The sequence below is a fragment of the Physcomitrium patens genome, chromosome 13, assembly GCF_059467195.1.
Source record: "Physcomitrium patens ecotype Gransden chromosome 13, ASM5946719v1, whole genome shotgun sequence".
Taxonomy (NCBI): domain Eukaryota; kingdom Viridiplantae; phylum Streptophyta; class Bryopsida; order Funariales; family Funariaceae; genus Physcomitrium; species Physcomitrium patens.
In genome coordinates this window covers 15,458,981-15,478,759 of record NC_143422.1, presented here as the reverse complement: position 1 = coordinate 15,478,759, position 19,779 = coordinate 15,458,981, and the positions used below count along the sequence as shown (strand labels likewise).

Below are 19,779 nucleotides of genomic sequence, written 5' to 3'. Positions count from 1 at the left end.
TTTTGAGGTTTTGGGTGTGACAAAAAAAAGGGGGCATATGTGGAAGATGTTGATTGTAAAGGTAGCTTAATTGGGGTAATATTATTAGGGATTAGTGTTTGAGGATTGTATACAAGCACTTGAAGAAGGGGAAAGAGAAGAGAATAGAATGAGGATTAGAGTATTAACTTCTCATTGATTTTTTACTTTTATCTTTTTTTTATAAAGTTTGATTATTTAATAATCTCCTTAAGGGATTTTATTTTATTTTTTGATTGAATTCTTCAAAGATTTTTCTTTGCTTTGTTTTAATAGTCTAACAACCAATGTTGACCACTTTTGGATTGTCAACTTTAAGAAACTATAGAGTGTCAAAAAGGGACGTCAATTGAGTCTAATCCATTAAAAGAAATTAGACTCCATGTATTATACATAAACCTTTCTCCAACTTATTTTCTTCATGAGATGCCCCTCACTATAATTTTGACAGAAAAACTAGAAGAAATAGTATTTTTAATTAAATGATATTAGTGGTCTAGTAGAACACCAGTAGATTTCTTCCAAACTCATGATTTTTAACTTCCTTAGAATAATTATAAGAATAAGAACAAATGAGGTCAACAATAGTATGGTTAACATCCACGTCATTGTTTAATAAACTATTTTTTAATCTTTATTATCATTATTATAATTTAAAAATTATTGCATGAAAATAGAGGGAAAAAGTAGGTTTAAACATCTAGAACGTTTTCTTTAACAGATCTCTTCTTCTTTTTTTTCTTTTTTTTTTTTTTTTTTCTAAATAATACTTCAAACATAGCAAGACTTTTCTTTCACAGAATCGTCTATGATTCACATTGCTTTTTGTAATTTTTTTCTAATCTTCACAAAAAAATAAATATGTATGTATATATTAAAATTGCCACTAGTTTTTATTTTATTTTTTGTTATGTTTCATTTTGTTTAGTTATTTGAAGATATGTAAATATATATATATATATATATATATATATATATCATTCTCAAAAACGTATCCTATATATCTAGACTAGAAGAATAAAAAAAAATCCAAATAATATTTACAAAAATATATATTAAATTTCAAGAATTTCAATTTTTAAAGTTTTTATGCATGATTGAGCAACCATCAGGTTTTATATAACACGCCATGAGATAAAATTATGTCATAAAATATTGATATATTTTGAATGCACTTTGGGTTTTTAAATCTGTACCAAAAAATGAATCATCAGAAAAGAAAAACAACAACAACAACAACAACAGCAGCATATCTGAAAATTAGAGTGTTTTAAATTGAAGCAGCAGATGATTATAAATACCAGCAAGCGTAATGAAAAATACATTCTAAACCCATATTGAATGTAGCTATTATGTATTGACAACTACACAATTCATAGAGTATGTTAAACCGTGCCAATTAGTGAACATCAAAAGTTATTAATTAATTATTTGAAGTAAATGTAGAAAACTAAAATAAGAAAGAATGGACAATAACACCTGATTATGATTGTGGGATTGGTTTCAGTAGCAATTCATATATGATAATATGTATTATAAATCATATTATTAAGTATAAATGGCATAAACGACTCTGAAATAAGTTGTTACAAAACACCTCAAAACAGAACAAAATCTTTGGAGTATCAAAATTTTATATGAGCTCATTTGCCAATGCCAAAAAATATTGATAGAGCCACTATGTATGCTGGAACTTTTATTACCAATCTATTTTAAAATACATACTATTAAAAACTGTTTCCAACCTTGTGCAGGTTATTTTATTGAGCTATTCTAACTAAAAATATCTACTTTAACTGAAAAATAGATATTGTTATTATTTTTGGATACAATAAATAAATGTATTTATTGTAAAATTGATGAAAATTATATTTACATGTTTTTCTTCTCATCATTATATTTTGTTTTACTTATTTCTCCCATAGTATTTATTCCAATAATGTTAATTTCCAGTTTTAGTTTTTGTATACATATATTATTTATGTATTGAACCACAAATCAGTTAGAATATTTTAAAAATCAAATTTTATTATCATAAATATATCACATTAGTATCTGTGCTAAAAACAACATATTGAAAAAAAGGATATTACAGGAAAAAACTAGCTTACAATTGTTCTTTTTGGACAATATAATAATAAGTTAATCACCTTTAGTTTGATCTTTTCAAAAATAAATTCTCAGAAAAATGTGTAAACCTTCAAAAAGTTTCACAAAACCATCTTCAAGTACTTTAATAAATACCAAATTGTAAATTTGTCCTAGCTCTATCTTAACATGTATCTTTTGAACCACCAAATAATAATATATATTATGGGAGAAATAAGTAAATAGTATCGAGTACCGCGAGGCCCCACTGATGTTTACAGCGGAGGTGCACATTCTTCCTCTCGAAGCTCATTAATGCCCGGCCTGAGGCATTGTCACTGGTAGGTGGTCTGGATTCACACCTGCGGCGGGTCGCGGTGCATGATTCATTATAATTGAGAGGAAGTGCAGAGGAAGTTTGCGTGATGACCGAACAATTCGACGACAGAGAGTGCGCGGGGGTTAGTCGGTACAATTTCGCGATTGGTGTCTCGTACCGCGGTGGTGCGTGAGTTACTGTGCACATGAGAGTCCATCTCGTAGGATTGTATGATATTCTTCGGAGTGGGTTTTGGCTCCTACTGCAGTTTTGTGTATGTGAATGAGGACTTGGATAATCTGCTCTTGTTTCATGATCGAGTCGTGCAACTCGCTGGCGTTGCACACAGAGTGTGAGTTGTTTTCTGCATGAGGCGACCATTTCGAAGTGGAGTGAGTAGAGCGTGTGGAACCTTATAGGCTGATTGCTTGTATTGCTTTAACTCTTTAGGCGTCGCAGCATCATTTTTGCTTTCCAGCATCTTGGTTTCGTGAGTTTGTACTCCTTACCGTCGAGAAGTTGTGGACTCCGTTTGTACACATTGTGCTTTGGGATTCTTCAGCCCTTCAGATCACCTTTCATCCTCTATCAAAAACTTAAATCACTTTCTTATCCCCATGTGGTTTTGATGAAGCATGGCATTGATGAAGAGTTGGAGGTCATGGCCGTGTTCGCAATTCTGTTTTTCTGCAGCAGTTTGAAATTTTGAATTTTTAACCTTGGGGATGCTGTATGACTTGCAGATGGCTTCCATGATGCAATTGCGTCTACTGTGCAAGGTTGTTGTAAAAGCCAATGACCTGGCTCGGCGAAAGGATGGCACCATCAACCGCTGGCTTGCGGATGTATGTGAGAGGAAGGTTCCTGCTAATCCGAAACCAATCAAAGGAGTGCACACTGTTGATGTTACAATTGACCCCGAAGCTGGAGTTTGGGTTCGACTATTTATCCCAACTGAGGAGACGGTGGAGACCCCTTCGAAATCGGCGTCCAACGACACCCAGATAGAGTCCAACAAGACCATGCCAATCGTTTATTACTACCACGGAGGCGGGTTTACTATTTTGTGTCCCGATTTCTATTTGTACGATGTATTTTGTCGGCGCTTAGCTAAATGCTGTAAATCAGTTGTGATTTCACTACATTACAGGTCAGCGTTCGGATCTTCTGATGTGTTTTTCTCTGCCTCTTCATACTGATTTCCTCACAGAAAATTCAGTAAATCTAATCACTTCACAGGAAATGATATTTGAAGTGGATAAGTTGGTGAATATCGAGAACTGTAATTCTGTTTTTTGGCTTCAAGTCAATAAATGACGGAAGTGATTGAACGTCTTGTGCAGGCGAGCACCCGAATTTAAGTTCCCCACGGCATACGATGACTCGTTCAAAGGCCTCGAGTGGCTTCAATCGGAGAAAGCAACCGCATCTCTTCCTCTAAACGTGGATTTCTCCCGGGTATTTCTGTGTGGAGACAGTGCTGGCGCTAACATAGCCTATCACATGGCTCTGCAATCAGCCAGAAAGGACTTGGGTCGCGTGAGTCTTAAGGGTGTGGTGATAATTCAGGGCTTCTTTGGTGGGGAGGAGAGGACACCAGCTGAGCTTCGCCTCAAGAACGTTCCGTTGGTTTCTGTGGAGAGCTTGGATTGGTACTGGAAGTCTTACTTGCCTAAAGGCTCCAATCGAGACCACCCAGCCTGCAACATTTTCGGGCCCAACTCCTCGGACTTGTCTGATGTTTCCTTGCCCCCATTTCTTAACATTGTCGGCGGTTTGGATATCTTACAAGATTGGGAGGTTAGCAATTTCAGTTTACTGTTTTTCTCCACCCAACTCTGCCTCCAGATCAGTTCTGCCTGTAACTTCACTTGCGACGAGTTGAGGAATGGTAGAAGCTCTATGATTGTTATGAGTACATGCTACAACTAACCGACCCTTTCTTAATCTAGCCATTGTGGGTAATTATTCTTCAATGTCTAGTAAGGTTGAGAAACTGCAGAATTGATCCCTGAAATTTTAGAAGTCATATGAACTTTTATCCTTTATTTCCTCTGCTTCTAGGAGCCACGAGCATAGCTTCTTGTTTTGTTTTTGTTTTATGTCCTGATTGTTCATTGACTGTTTACGGCAGATGCGATTTGCGGAGGGTTTGCAGAAAGCTGGAAAGCAGGTGCAAACGATTTTCTATGAGGAAGGGATACATACATTCGCTCTCCTGAATCAGGCTAAGGTGGGACCCAAAATGTTCCTTGATGTCGCCGCATTCATCAACAGCCATTAAGAATTTGTTCAGTGGTACAGCCTATCACCAGTCCCACTTCTCTATGCTTCTATGAAGAAAGCATCCTACACGAAGCTACGGCGGACATTTAGCTTCAGAATTTGGTACAAACTACAGTGTTCCTCCACATTTTTACGAATATTATGATCCCTGCAAGCAGAATTCAGGTCCGTTTTCGCAGCAGTAAGTTAAAATGTTGAATACCCCTACTGGAACCTATCTATTGTGTCTTCATTGTGGGACCAAGAGATTAATGATTTTCTCAACACTAGCGTCCGTCATTTATTTTATAGTGATGATTTCAAACTTGTGACACAGGAAGAGGGTAGTAATTTTGGGAAACATACGAAAATGATTTTAATATACTTTGGATTATGGTTCCAATTGTGTAGTATTCAAGCCCAGATGAGTTCATGTTGGAGATGTCCAATAGCCACATGTACTGAATCACTCTCTACCCACAAGTTATGGTCTTAATTTAAAAACAAAAACAGTTCCCTGAAACCTCAACTGTAATTTTAACTACAACGACAAAAGGACAATAATAATAGTATTTTTACATAATATTATGAATGCTCGTATGTTATCCCAAGACCAAATAGTACTATATATGAAGCTCGAGATTTAGCCATGCTAATGTTGATCGAATCTAGAACAGCGGAGCTACAACAGAATTCGATTACATCTACTGGCTTTTACACACTTTTAGATGATTCAATACCAAGTCTTCTCAACCTGCGAAGTGGTACATGTACTTCACACAATTATGACAAGAACTCTCGACAATATTGAAACAGTAACAAAGATTTCAGAACAGGAAAGTTATGAAAAAACCCAACCTACATAGTCAAGAGGTCAACACATAAATCAATCTGGAAGGCAATGTCTGTTACACCCCATGCTATCCATTTGTACGAATTGGTTAATCTGAGTAAGGACATCTAGATACAATATTCTTCTGAAAACTTGACTGTCACATTCTCTATCTCCCAATATGGTAGGATGTTTCCAATTCCAAAAACTTAAATATACAAGAAAGTGGAACTATCTACCGTTTCCTGAATTCAGAATTCTTCAGAAACTTATGAAGGTCCGATACACGAAATGAGAACTCAATCTTGGAGCACATCGAGCATAACCTTGGGTCCCAGGGCACATGTAAAAGGTGATGTCCGCCTTCGTGCAACCGCACTGAAATAAGTGTCAAAGATTTGAACAAAATAGTAACACAAATAAACAAAAGATGCACATACTACTTCAGCAAATTGTCAATATCTCTGCCAACTTCAGCAATTTTAGGCACAGATGATTTGCACGCAGCTGCAGCTAAACTCTTCGCATCTAAATCCACAGCTACACTCTTTACACCACTGCTATGAATCTGCAACATCCAAATTGATAAATTAGGGCAATAACTATGTAAGACAAAATACAAAGTTATGCAACTAAATTTGTCTTGAACAATTCCAAAGCAGATGTTTCATGTGAAACAGCAAGAGACGAAAAAAGCTCGACAATCGTTATATCTGACCACCTTCAACTGAGTTTAGCATGACTTGTGTTCTTGAAAAACTACTTTGATAAAAACAAGGATGGTAATGAAAAAATACCAGAGTTCCTAGAGCAACGAGGGCCCTAAATCTCACTTCAACATCTGCTTCCTGAGAATCTGCCATCTGCACATGTAGTAATGGGCAAAGTTTTTACATATAATAAAAGCATGCAGCGCATTCCCGTCATACCCAGCATTAGTCCCGCCATGAAATAAATCTTGGTTCTTAAGCAACTTGTTTACGTTAAAATGGACCAAAACATACGGTGGATAAGGTTCAAGGTCACGTGCAAAAGTCGTGCCAAAATACGAGGAGTTCCAAGCAGATGTTATTCAATATAGAAAGCGAGTAAAACTAACAAACAAACTAAAACAGAAAAAAGACCGAAGACATGTTGGGTTCTGTTTAAGAAAGCAATAACTACCTCTACAGCAGCGGACAGAACTTGAATCTGTCCTTCCTCATCATTTGTTTCCAACAACAACGCGGAGTAACTGCGAGTCATATTCCAGATCAGATTATTTCACCAAAGCAAATGGGAAACAAACAGCTCATAGGAAAAATCAAACAGATTAAGTTAATTTTAAATCAGTTATTTCCAGGTGGTGATAACACGCATACTGATCCATGTGTGATATAATCAGGTCTAAATTTGATACAGCAGTAGTTTATTTCAAAACACGATAACAGCGCTTCACCGGTAACGTACTTGATAACCAAGGTGGCATAAGCCAGGCGAACATTCTTGTTCATAGATGCGCAACATCCAGAAAAAAGATCTAAAATCTGAACAGTTACACCACGATCGAGTAAACTGTGTTAGTTCCAGCGAGAGAAATGCAAGGTTCACATCCAACACATACCTGGAACTGAGAGAACCTAGGAAATCTATATGAGCCCAGGGATAGAAAGATAGTTCTTAACACCCACAATAATCATCGAAAATTACTTAAGAAATTGGAAAAACACTTCACAATGTGACATTGAGATATGGTACCTCACTCCTATTCTTGACGACCCAATTTCTCAGAACAGAATGCTTGAATGCATTGACGGCCACACGAGCGCTTGTGAGTAAATTTGGCACTAACACTGGCTCGCCAGTGGCCCGTCGTAGAGCCTCCAATAAAACATCTGTTGAACTCTTTATTGTCAGCATTATCTGTCGAATTTGTTGTGTTCAAATTCAATGAGTAGCTCAATTTTTTATGTAAATCCCGAAACATACATTCAAAAAGTGGAGCTAATCTCATAAGCCATGCCACAGCATTTCTACAGTATCTTTCAGTTCTCAAGGTCATGCAAATCAACAATTCTAGAAAAAACTTCAGTGACAGCATTAAGAATAAAAATAAATAAATAAACAAATACCATTTCCAGCAGTCGTCGCATTGGCAAAGAAAATAGCACATTGTGGATGCAGAAGCATCATTCGCATCAGATCCAAAACTGCAAGTAATCGTAAATTCCAAGCAATAACCAAAACACAGTTATTAACCACCTTCGAAAACATGGCGCTTTGATGAGCTCGCTTACAACGAACTCGGGAACCAAATTCTGACCGAGGTGGATAAGGATCTTTTGCATGCTAAAAAAGCACTCTCATAGATTACAGACAAGTCACAATGAGGTGAAAACAGCTAGAATTCGTATACCTGGAAAAATGTTTTCTATAGGCCATTGTAATACCATCCTTGTAAGTAGTTTAAAGTCAACATCAGCAAAGGAGGAGGCATGATAAAGAGACGTTTCTTTAAGAGTAGCAATCATAGCCTGTATCCTCATTGAATCTGCTTGATTTAGAGCTAACTCTCTATGCGCCTGCACACAATTATCAAGATGTACAAAAAGAATGCAGTGACTTTATCAAGACGCATTACATGCAGCCATATAACCACGAGTAGCACACGATAGAGACCTACATCTTGAATAATTGTAACAACTCGGAAAAATATATTCTTGCAGAAAATATATAGAGTACGATTTGGCATGTCATACGCGGTACACACTGGCTTTAACTTAAACATAAACTACGACTCATCAGAAAGTACCTCATGTGCTGCCAATGTGGAATTGAACTCAGTTAACTTCTTGATGATGCCTTCGAATGCAGCAGTGTCGAAGAACAGCATTCCCTTCTGGAAGTTGTAACAATTGAGGTTGTCATTATACGCAATCGAGTAGTAAAATTACCTACACTGTTCACTGACAGGAAAAAAGTTCCTATATACCGCAAAACATTCCACTTGTTACTTCATAGAAAGAGCTTAACATTGACACCCAAACCAGGAAATGCTCTAACCAAAGGGAATTGCAGATAAGAATGAAGATGCGAACCATCGGAATATGCTTGTAAGTTGGTGTGCTGCGTGTAGAGGAAACAGGCGCAGGTCCTGTCAGCCACAGCAAATGAGAGCCCCCTTCTAAATTCTGAGGAACTATCGGGATCACTACGAGTAGAAGTGCCTCACAAAAATCCTAGCCGACATCCAATAGACAACTGAAATAAATCTGGCCAAATCATCACAAAGCTTGTAATTTATCGTGTTGAGGCAGCTTACTGGAAGCTTGGGGTTGACGGGTTTGCTGTCCAGGTACATACGCATTGGCTGTATATTCAACGACCACATTAAATCAGCTGTAGCATCACTACTTGCAAATGGTTACCATGGTCTAATTTGAAAGATCAGATAAGACCCCAGATAGTATAACTCAAATTGTTCCTCCAACTTTAAGGAATGCAATGTAATTTAGACTGCGCAGTACAAGCCTACGCACAAACGAGATTTATATTGCCACTTGTGAGCAAATCGTGTTCAAAGTAAGTAAAATGCTTTAGAACTATAAAACCTCTGCTAAAAATCCACCACATACGTTTGATTTCTTCAGAAACGCTATGGACCAAGTCAGACTTAAATATTCCTGTCTGTACAAAACTTACCTCCGGTATATGGGTCGACAAAATTAGGGTCAAAGTTTGATGAGGCAGCAGCACCGCCTGTATTCTGGAGAATGAAGTCAACAACTTGCTGCCTGTAGCCAGGTGACAGCCCTTCTTCATCCAACCACTTATCCGCAACATCGTAGGGATTGTCTACAAGACATTTCCATCAGCAGACATACAGGATGGCCTCAGTAAGAGCATCGAATCCAAGAATATAGAATTAATTCATATCGACAGAACCAAATCTGAAATAAAAATATTAATAATTAATATGCAACTAAGATGTAAGCAAATAGCCATCCACTGCAATCTAGCCGTCACCTGCGACAAACTTACCCCCGACATTGTAAGGTAACTTTCGCGTTGGCAAGCCGTCTCCAATGTCTACATCAAAGACTGTAACAACCACAACTCATCAGTCCATGTGCATGTAAGTTTTAGACAGTAAATCCATCAGAGAAAGAAAAAAACATAGTAAGCGGACCAAGTTTAGCAAGGTACCATAATCGTAAGTAACACCGTGAAGGGTCTTAGTATCAGCACTGTTTCCTGGCCCATCTACCACTTCTCCAATCTGCCACAAGTATTGCATAGGTAAGAATCAGACTCTAACCTGCTATACATAATCAAAAGACTCTAAATATGATTCTAAAGCCTTCAATTCAATTTTGTCGGTTCCTACGTGGTGTAACGGTTCATGAAACTTGAGCAGAACTTAAGCAACTTAATTTCACAATTCGACTGCATGTCTCACAAACAAAATGAGTTACACATTCCAATAAAGCACCTTTTCCCATTTGTACTCGTTCAGATTCCAGGAGTAAGCAACGCCACTAGAACCCTCCCTTACAATCCGCGTTTGACCATTTTTGGTTCCTGTCATTCACCAAAACATCAATGTAGCTTAAGAAAGTGTCGGTTCGCTAAAAATGATATTTAGTCAAAGGAAAGAAAGTAGAGCACAACGTTAGAACAATAAAGGTTGTATCGGGTACTTATAATGACACAGTAACTCTAAAACTACATGCAAGTTACGTAATTCAACAAAAACATCTATAAGGCATAAAAAAGTACATCACGGTAGGTACCTTTTACCTTCCAACTTTATGACAACTCTTCACGTTGAAGACAAAATCTACAGAAGAAAATTATAAGATAGTAATCACCTACCAGGTTCCTGCAGGGCTTCGATGCCAGGCAAGTCATCGACCTTCACGCCACCCACTGTCTTTCTGAAACATTAAATAAAAGTTTGAGATTAAAAGTAAAGTTTTTTACTAGTCCCCCACAGTAAAAACATGCAATTCACACTCACATTCAATATACCAACAAAATGAAAAGAGAAAATTTAATTCCACAAGATTTTAACGAAGAGATCTACGGAAATGGAACACCAGCTGCATCAAGCTTGACAAATTATGAACTCAAAAACACAAGTACTAAGCGATTGCAAGTATGAAAACAAATGCATCAAAACATGTAAATAATAAGCAAGACAGTGGGTGATGAGAAGGAACCAACGCTGCGGATTTGCGAGTTGATATGAGAGAAAGGTATGCTTCCATCTCTTCAGTTGGGGCAAAGAACTTTCTCTCGCGAGTCCACACACGGGCCACACCATCTGAGCATGCCGTCACTAAATCCCCATTCGGCAGGAAGGCCACATCCCAAACACAGCCTGGGTGCTCTATGCTCTGGACGCAAACGCCTCCTGCAAACAAAATCGACTAAAGTATGTAAGAATGTTATTTTATTTGATTTATCAACAAAGAACCTAACGTCATACCATCAACTAATTACCGAGTTGATAAAACAGCAAGTAGGCATTGTGATTGAGTCGAAGAAACGAAACATAAAAAAAGAAATGACAAGATTCATTTTCATTCAAGATTAGATAGTTCCTACAACTTGACGCAAAGTCAAATATATAATGAAGACGTTGGCACCTCTCCAAATTTTGGCAAAACCATCTTCACTACCAGACGCAATATCGCCTGAAGAGTGTGCAGCTACAGAATAGACAATGGCAGTGTGCCCCACAAACTCCAACAGCTGCTCTCCACTCAATGCCCATAACCTCAATGACCTGAAACAATGGACACACAATTGTCAGCTGCCAATTTAAATTTGCTTTAACCTGTGTTCAAATTTTACAAAAATTGATTGATTTCTAAGTATAATATTGACCTGATTCTAGTATTCAGCCAACACTAAATTACTGTATAACTGTAACGTTCCCCCAAAACAAGGCCATCAGCAATTGGAAAAACGTCATGAGATAAGGCTCACCCATCATGAGAAGCAGAGAGTATTCCTACATTGGGCATCATTGCAAGGCCGCGCACAGTATCTGCAGCAGAACATCCAAGCTCAAAATAGCAAAATCTCAGGTCTTTCATATTACTCATTAATCTAGCGAACAACTGTTGCTAAATATTAGACCCAATTTTACACCTTCCCGTCCAACGAACTCAAAAAACCCACTCCCTTACTTCGAGTACCCAAGCAATTGGTCAAGCCAGTTTTACTTTTCGACATCACAGTCTCTAAATTAGCGTCAAGTGATGACCACTAAGCTTTTGAGAAGGGGGTACTCTAAAGATCCAAAGCATGGTACCGTTCCCTTCTTTGGTTCCCATATTACACTGTAAAAACCTGAATTACAAGTAGAGCCCAACCTGTATGGCCACGGATTGTGCTGATACAAGTTGAACCTCGCCATAACTTCATGGTTGTATCACTCGATCCAGTCACAACTTCACCGTTGGATAATGGAAGCACCGCTTGAACAGGCCCATCATGGCCTTGCAAAACCTCGACTACCTGCCCATCTCGCCACCTACGTACTGTGCTGCAATCATGTCAAGTTCCAAATAATGTACGTAAGTGAGTTGAGAAAATACGAAACATCATATATGCAATAGAAGATCCATGGACAAACGCTACGCATGCTACTTCAAGTCGATGCAAAGAAAACATCGGGATAGGCTGCAAGATCTTGGAGGAATAAACGCACAACAAAAAGTGACGAGCAATAGAAAATGGTTCTGGTGATAAAGCTTAAAACGCAAATTGTGACAAAAACAGCCATTGAGAATTACGATACCTGTCAACAGATGCAGACAAGATATCACCATTGGGATCAACAGCTACATTGCTAACTTGTAGTTTATGTCCTTTCATATCCTTCGCGATAGAAGCTTGCTGAAGGTCCCAGACTAAAACACGAGTGTCCATTCCTCCAGACACCAGCCCCCCACCGGGTAGAAATTCATTAGGTGGAATCCAGGCTACAGTACCCACGAAGTTTGTATGCCCAACTAGCGTCTTGTCCAAGATATACTCCCTCTCGCCTTGATTAGAATTCCAAACTCGAACAGATTTATCTCGAGAGCCTGTTGCAATCACTCCATCGTGGGACACGCTCAGACCTCGTACCTGGTGACAAAGAGCAATAAAAAGTGTGAGCTTCACAGCAATTTCGAATTTAGATGTTAGGACTTCAGAAGCCCATAGAGAGTCCAAAAAAGAAACCATGAGACTGTGCAATCAGCAAATCTCCATGGTAGTGTTCTTGTACGATAGGTTCGAATATATTTCATATCCTAACAAATTACTGTCATCGTCAGCTGAATCGGCTTTGTTATTACTTGAGACGCCCCCGCCTAAATGATAAAACCCATTCTATTTGACCCAATTTCAATGAAAAACACGTTACGACACTTGATTTACGAAGTCCCCTGACTCAACACGAATCCTACTTTTCTTCAAAATGTAAGCGGCAACGCACTCTGCGCCGGTAGGAACTCTTAATCAGCGCGTAATAATTGCTCTTTCTCGAAGCAGTAAAATATTGAGGCCAATCTTCTAAACCAAAGTTCAACCAATATCACTTTAAAATAAGCTATTCAATATATCCATTCAATTCGTACCAATACGATCAAACAATTCCCAAACAATAAAACCTAACCCTAATTCTCCGCTTCAAAATCCCTGTTAATAATGAAAGTACACGCAAACCCTGGATTCATGAAGGTTAAAACGAAGGAACAACACCAACGGACATCGAAAACACAATTTCTTCGGCATCGAAACAAACTGTAGTCAATCGACAGGACCCAGGCGCTACAGATCGATGCACGAAATAGAAAGAAAAGAAAAGAAGGCTTACATCTTCCTCGTGTCCAAAGAGTTGGCATCGAAGCGTGTACTGCGGCGACTCTTCCCCCATAGCTCAGACCCACCACTATTACCAGGCCCAGTGATCCAATTTGGTTCCGAAATGGGTCAAAACCTAACGGAATTGAGAGAGAAGAAGGTCCAATTGGAGTAGAAGGCGAGCAGAGTGTGATTTGAGAACTTCTCGGGCGGAAATCGAAGTCGCGGTTGCGAGCAATGGCAGACACACTCACGATCCCCGAGCACTGACTGACTGCCTCGCTGGGGAAAGCGAGACCAAGGTATTAAGGCTCCAATTCATTGTTGGATGGATGATTTATATGAATGAATGGATTTCTTCTTATAGACGACTTCCGATGGACGACGTTCGTTCTCATTGAATGCGGCGTGACTCGAGGTCAAAACTTCCTCAAAGCCACACAAAAATTGTTTCATTTGTTTATGTTTAATACATTTTTTTTGTGATGATTGTATTTTTTCTAATACATGTTCATATATGCATCTATGTATGTAAAAATTTATTAAGATGTATATAGATTAATGTATATTATTTTCTCATATAATGTACAAAATGTTCTTAAGTTCTTTTAAAATTAATAGATAGTCTTTCGCTAGTCTTGTTTTAGGGTATTTTGTAATGATTTCATTTTAGTTTTTATATATCAAAATGTTTTATTATGAATATATTAATATATTGGTATTTTTACAATATCAACTTGAGCTATTTAGTACAAGTATACAATACAACTTATTTCTTACATAAAAAACTATTAACTTTTGAGACTTATATAATTAAAAGTGATTTTAAATTTAAATTTTAGAATTCAACCAAAATTAAGTAATTTAAAACTTTAAAAATTTAATTTAGTAACCAAAAAATATTTATAATCTTTATGATTTATATTTTTATAATATATTATTAAATAATATACCCTTATAGGATGCATTTAATATATTGTACATATAAATACTTAATCTAAAAAAATATTGTATTCAACCTTCTTTTGCAAATATATTTGATTAATATAATATAATATATTTTAAAGATAATATATATATATATATATATATATATATATATATAGAATTTTTTTCTAGCTAATTTATACATAAAAATTAATATTATGTTTATTAGAAATATAAAAACCACTTTATTTAAAACTAGTTTATTATTTTCAAGAATTAATAGCTAAAATATTTTAATTTTGTAAATATATCCTTACTCTATTAGTAAGATGAGTTTTAGAATAGTATTCTTAAGATATTAATTGATTCCTGTAATTAAAAATATATATATGATAAAGAAATTGAACTTTATTAAAAAAATCACAACAATTACAATATCAATATTGGAAATTTGATTTTCTTTTTAGAATGTTGAGATTTACAAAACAATAATGTGTTTAAATAGTAACTAATTGTTAGCTAACGTTCTATTATACTTTGATTCTAAATACGAGGGGTGCTGCCTAATAGTAATATGGTATATAAATTTTAACCTACATTTTAAAATGGAGACACAAATCCTATGCAATTAATATGAGGAGTTAAAACTCCTTTAAATAAAACTTAGAACATTCCACAGAGGATCTAAAGATTTTTTTTTTTCTTTTTATTAATTTCATAATATTAAAAATTTGCCAAAAATCATGAATCAATTTTAAAATGTTACATAGTATAATATTGACATTCCTCTAAAACATGCCAATTAACAATTCTTAACTTAATTCGAAAATATCTAAAGTTACTGTATGGTTTATTGTACAAGATTCTTAGAACTTAGCTACTAATCCTAGATAGAATTTTGGTTGTGGTCAGAGTGCAAGATCTTTTTTTATTAGAACTTTTTAATAGAATTTATTGTGAGTAAGACATATAGATATTTTAGTTTAATATTTCAAAATCACATTGCATTTAAAAATTATAAAAAGATTCAACTTATAAAAATTACAAACTTATATATATATATATATATATATATATATAATGTTAATTTTTATAGTTTTGTTTATTACTTACTTTGTTGCTCAATGTTAGTTTTATTTAATTTTTTTCTTTTTGATTTTTCATTTTTTCTTCTCTTTCACCAACAATAAAATGATGTATACTTTTTATAACTTACATGTATTTCAAACCTTTTAATTTAATTACATAAATGATTTCTATAGTTATTAATGTAATATGTAGATTTTAATTAATTTAATATCATTTATAGTTAATTAAAATTTAAAAGAAAGAAAATTCTTTTGATTCTTTAAAAGTATCATTTATTCAAAATAACACTTTTTATGTTTTACATAAAATCTGTTACTCAATCACATTTTAAAAAAATAATGTGTTCATTTAAGAATTTTACAAGTTGCATTTTATTAGACTATCATTTTCTTATTATCATGTATTATTTGGTGATTAATTTTTTCTTTTTGCTATTTTGAAACTCCTAGAAAAAAAAATACAACATTTTTGTATTTCAAATCAATTTTGATCTTATATTTCTAATAAATATTTAAAAATAAAATTTTATATAAAGATAGTAAGACAAAAATATCTATCTATTGATATTATTCATGATTTATCAAATTTTAAGATTTTTTTAAATAAGCATATATACTTCACTAATTTATATGTTTTCAAGAGTTGGTTATTATAGAAATTTTATTAATAATTAAATCACCTCTTGGTATATTCTTTCAATATATATATATATATATATATATATATGACTTTAATTTGTAAATTTTTTATATTCTCAAAGAAGTATATATATATATATATATATATATACATATATGTTCAAGTTATAAGCAGATTTCAAATTTATTTCATACATCTAAAATAATAATAAATAATAATAATAAATGATAATAAATAATAATAAATGATAATAAAACTCAAATTGGTTGTTGATTTATGGAAATTGACACTTGCCATTTTTGATGGGGTCTTGTTGTCAACCCATGTAGCAATCTTGCTAGCCAATAAATGGACAGGATAAAAAGACAACACCTTTGCTTGGGTTTGATTTAAACTTTGTATCTCTAGTTCCATTGCAACTTTTAGTCCCACATTTCATTTTTTTTCAAGCATGAGTCCACTCAACATCCATGTTGTCATTCCACCTATTAGCCACTACATTTCTGACTATGACAAACTTGTGCAATCCCATTGTTTATTATTGTTTTATCATTGTTGTGAGAATAACATAGAGATATTATTGTAAAGCATCTAAAACAAGAAAGAGGATGCAATGTACTTGTCTTCTATCAAGTTCTTATACCCCCTTTGTAATAAATGAAAAATATTTGTATACTTATGTTTAGGCTGGTACCTTGATATTGACCATAGAGAGATTGTATTTGCCGTAAGGAAAAAATGATCTTAATGCTCTTCTAGAAGAGAGTCTTAGTTGATGAGGTTGATTGATTTCTTTCCTTTGTTATCTATTGCAAATTAGAGTCTTCAGAATTATTGAATATATTACAAAGCCTTAATACAAAAGACTTACATGTATTTGGAACCATAAGAGTTTTGAGAATTCATAGCAAACCCTAAGGATTGTTGGTTCACAATTAGAATTGTAAGCAACAATGTCATTTGAAAAGACATTGAAAGTTTGACATGGGATAGAAAAAAGAAAAAAGAAGAAGACAAGAAACTTTGCTAAAACATTGGTAACTAAGTATTATAAGTGACAATAGTTTATTTATTTCCTTATTCAATTTGAACTTGCAAAAAACCTATTTAAATTAAAAAATGGGATTGGACAAGATTGAAGATGAAAAATTGCATTGATGTCCAAGCAACAATCACCAAAGCTCTAAAAGAATACAAGAATGAATGCATTCATTTGCAATGAGCTAGTGTAGATGAATAAAGATGAAAAGCTAGAGCAAGAAAAAATGACATGTAAGACCTTGGGAGATTAGGAAATCAAGGAAGAAGTTAAGAACTTGCTTTGGAACTAAGAAGCCAAAGTTAAATCAATCTTGGGTAAGGATGCTACTCCTTCATCCTACTTGCTAATCGGCTAGTAAGACGACCACAAGGGATGACACCAAGACTTGCGTAGTAGTGGTAGATATCAATTTCTACAAAACAAGCAATCATAGGTCTTTATTTTTTTGGGTGTGTTGTAATTTGGAATGTGTATATATTAACTTAAGGTTTGCTTGTAATTTGAGCCATGTATATATATATATATATATATATATATATATTTTGCACATCTATATATGTACATGCTAAAATATCATTAATTATTAATTTAAATTCTTTTGATTTTCTTATGTCAAACTTTATATAATACAACCATAAGAAATATAATTAACTATCATATTGTTATCTACTTTAAAAACAATGATTGATTTAATAAATTTTTGACTTTAAATCATTTAAATATAAAATAATATATTGTATTATAAAATTTGTAATTATTGAATAATTATTCCTCTTTATTTTATTTTTTTAATATTAGAAAATAATAATAATTCGTAAAATAAAAATATATATTGAATGTATTTCTAACCAATTCTACAATAGATTTAATTTCAAGTTTTAGAATTGAGTTTTTATATAAGATGTTATAATGTTCTTATATACTTTATAAATATAAAGATAGTTCTGAAAATTTTAATAGAAAAAATAGTAAAGATAATGCATAGAATTTGAATTGTTGGAATTAATTTAGGATATGACATAGCAACCAATATAGAACATTCTTAATAGTCAAAAAAATGTAAAGAAGTAGTAATTGAAGGGAAAATGACTTTTTTACATTCAACACAATTAATTCATGATTTTTTGTAAAATAAGATTATAAAGTTAGAAAAGCATTAAAAATGCAAAAACAAGTAGGAAAATTGCAACTCACAAGATTTTTTTATAGATTTTATTTTATTTTAATTTAATTTTTAATATATGTACAACTATAGAATTTTCATGATAAAAACCAAATTCTAAGCTATGAAAGTATACAATACATTAGATTAGGTAGAAGTGGATTACTAAAGAAAAATATATAGTTATTGGATTTTTTGTTATTGGAAGATTTTTATCATGTGAATTTGTAGTTTGCCTAATGTAACTTAAACATGTGATTTATGCTACTTTGATAAAAAAGAATTAAAAAATTAAAAAATTATTATTATTTTATTTTTTTACTAGAATAAAAATTTAAAGGTTTAAAAATTTCAAATTATATTTTAAAAAGTTAATAAGAAATATATTAAGAACTCAAATATAGTTAAAATATTTTTTATATTCAATAATGTTTATTTACCATCAATAATTTATCTTATCGTAATAATACAAATTAAATTATTGTGAGTACTTTAAAAAATTAAAGTCTTAATAAAAATATTTCTACTAAAAATAATTTATTTCTAATATGTATAAATTTAGAATATTTTAATACCTAAAATATAATAAATATAAATATTTAGAAAATAGTAAGTTAAAAGAAGCCATAGAGGCTATATATTCCAATTAGATTTTTAGGTTTATAATTTAAAAATTCTAGTATTAAAAATATTATTATATATAAATTTATAATACAAATAATTTCAAGACTTATAAAAATGGAATATTAACTTAATTTTACTTTTAAATCCTAATCTTAAATATAATAGGTAATTAAACTATGAAAAAAACAAAACAAAACAAAACAAAACAAACAAACAAACACTAAAATCTTTTATTGTCTTCATGTATATTTCAGTTTTTTTCTTTAAGTTTGGCATAGATTTATATATTATATTCTAAAATTTGTTTTCTAATTTATTTTTTTAATTATTTAAAATCAAAAAAACATGTGCTTTACTATATTGTGGTCAAATAAATCTAAGATTTACATAGTTAGCTTTTATTCTACAACTCTTTATTAAAAATTAAGAATATTCTTAACTTAAAGCAATTAAAATTAAAAAAATAATGGTAGTGAGAAAAATTGCATAGAAGGTATTATAAAAATTATATTAATGGTATTAAAAACCAATAAAACCATAAATGAAAGGACCATATCTTGTTTTGTGGATCTATATAGGATCTAACTTTTGATTACAAGATTTATAATTGAATCATAAGAAATGACTTATTGATAGATATAACATAATTAGATAGAAGTTAATTCATTTTATGTACATATTTTAGATTTAAGGGAAAAAAACCAAAATAATAATAATAATAATAATAATAATAATAATAATAAATATATCCTAACTTCGACTTTAATTAGAAATATATTTGACTTTGTTTTAGAATACAAAATAATGTTGTATTAATTTGGTTTATTTGGTATAAAAGGTGGTACTAAATGTATAGAGAAGATATACTAATCTTAATATATTAAGTTATTGTATTTTTTGAATGCCTTGTAATCAAAAAATAATTTCAAATA

At 33.0% G+C, this 19,779-nt stretch overlaps 2 protein-coding genes across 6 annotated transcripts; one reads left to right on the top strand and one right to left on the bottom strand.

Annotated features, from left to right (window-relative positions):
* The first annotated feature begins 2,386 nt into the window (after positions 1-2,386).
* On the top strand, positions 2,387-5,093 carry LOC112290546 (gibberellin receptor GID1C). 5 transcript variants are annotated; one of them, XM_024536908.2, is made up of 4 exons: positions 2,387-2,610; positions 3,169-3,575; positions 3,769-4,225; positions 4,560-5,093. In XM_024536908.2, the coding sequence occupies exons 2-4, from the start codon at positions 3,169-3,171 to the stop codon at positions 4,707-4,709; spliced, it is 1,014 nt and encodes a 337-aa protein (XP_024392676.1). In that variant the 5' UTR covers positions 2,387-2,610; the 3' UTR covers positions 4,710-5,093. The 5 variants fall into 5 exon arrangements, with proteins under 5 accessions (XP_024392676.1, XP_024392678.1, XP_024392675.1 ...); XM_024536910.3 differs by having other exon boundaries at positions 2,496-2,614; XM_024536907.2 differs by having other exon boundaries at positions 2,571-2,817.
* A 773-nt stretch (positions 5,094-5,866) lies between these two features.
* Positions 5,867-13,633, bottom strand: LOC112290545 (uncharacterized). The gene is made up of 21 exons (XM_024536906.3): positions 13,378-13,633; positions 12,313-12,644; positions 11,885-12,057; positions 11,496-11,556; positions 11,153-11,292; positions 10,728-10,917; positions 10,377-10,438; positions 9,994-10,082; positions 9,708-9,780; positions 9,543-9,602; positions 9,204-9,356; positions 8,824-8,871; positions 8,600-8,655; positions 8,314-8,400; positions 7,918-8,083; positions 7,634-7,711; positions 7,260-7,396; positions 6,972-7,048; positions 6,687-6,756; positions 6,320-6,385; positions 5,867-6,090 (listed from the first exon to the last, which is right to left on the bottom strand). The coding sequence occupies exons 1-21, from the start codon at positions 13,435-13,437 to the stop codon at positions 5,962-5,964; spliced, it is 2,307 nt and encodes a 768-aa protein (XP_024392674.1). The 5' UTR covers positions 13,438-13,633; the 3' UTR covers positions 5,867-5,961.
* Between the last annotated feature and the right edge of the window lie 6,146 nt (positions 13,634-19,779).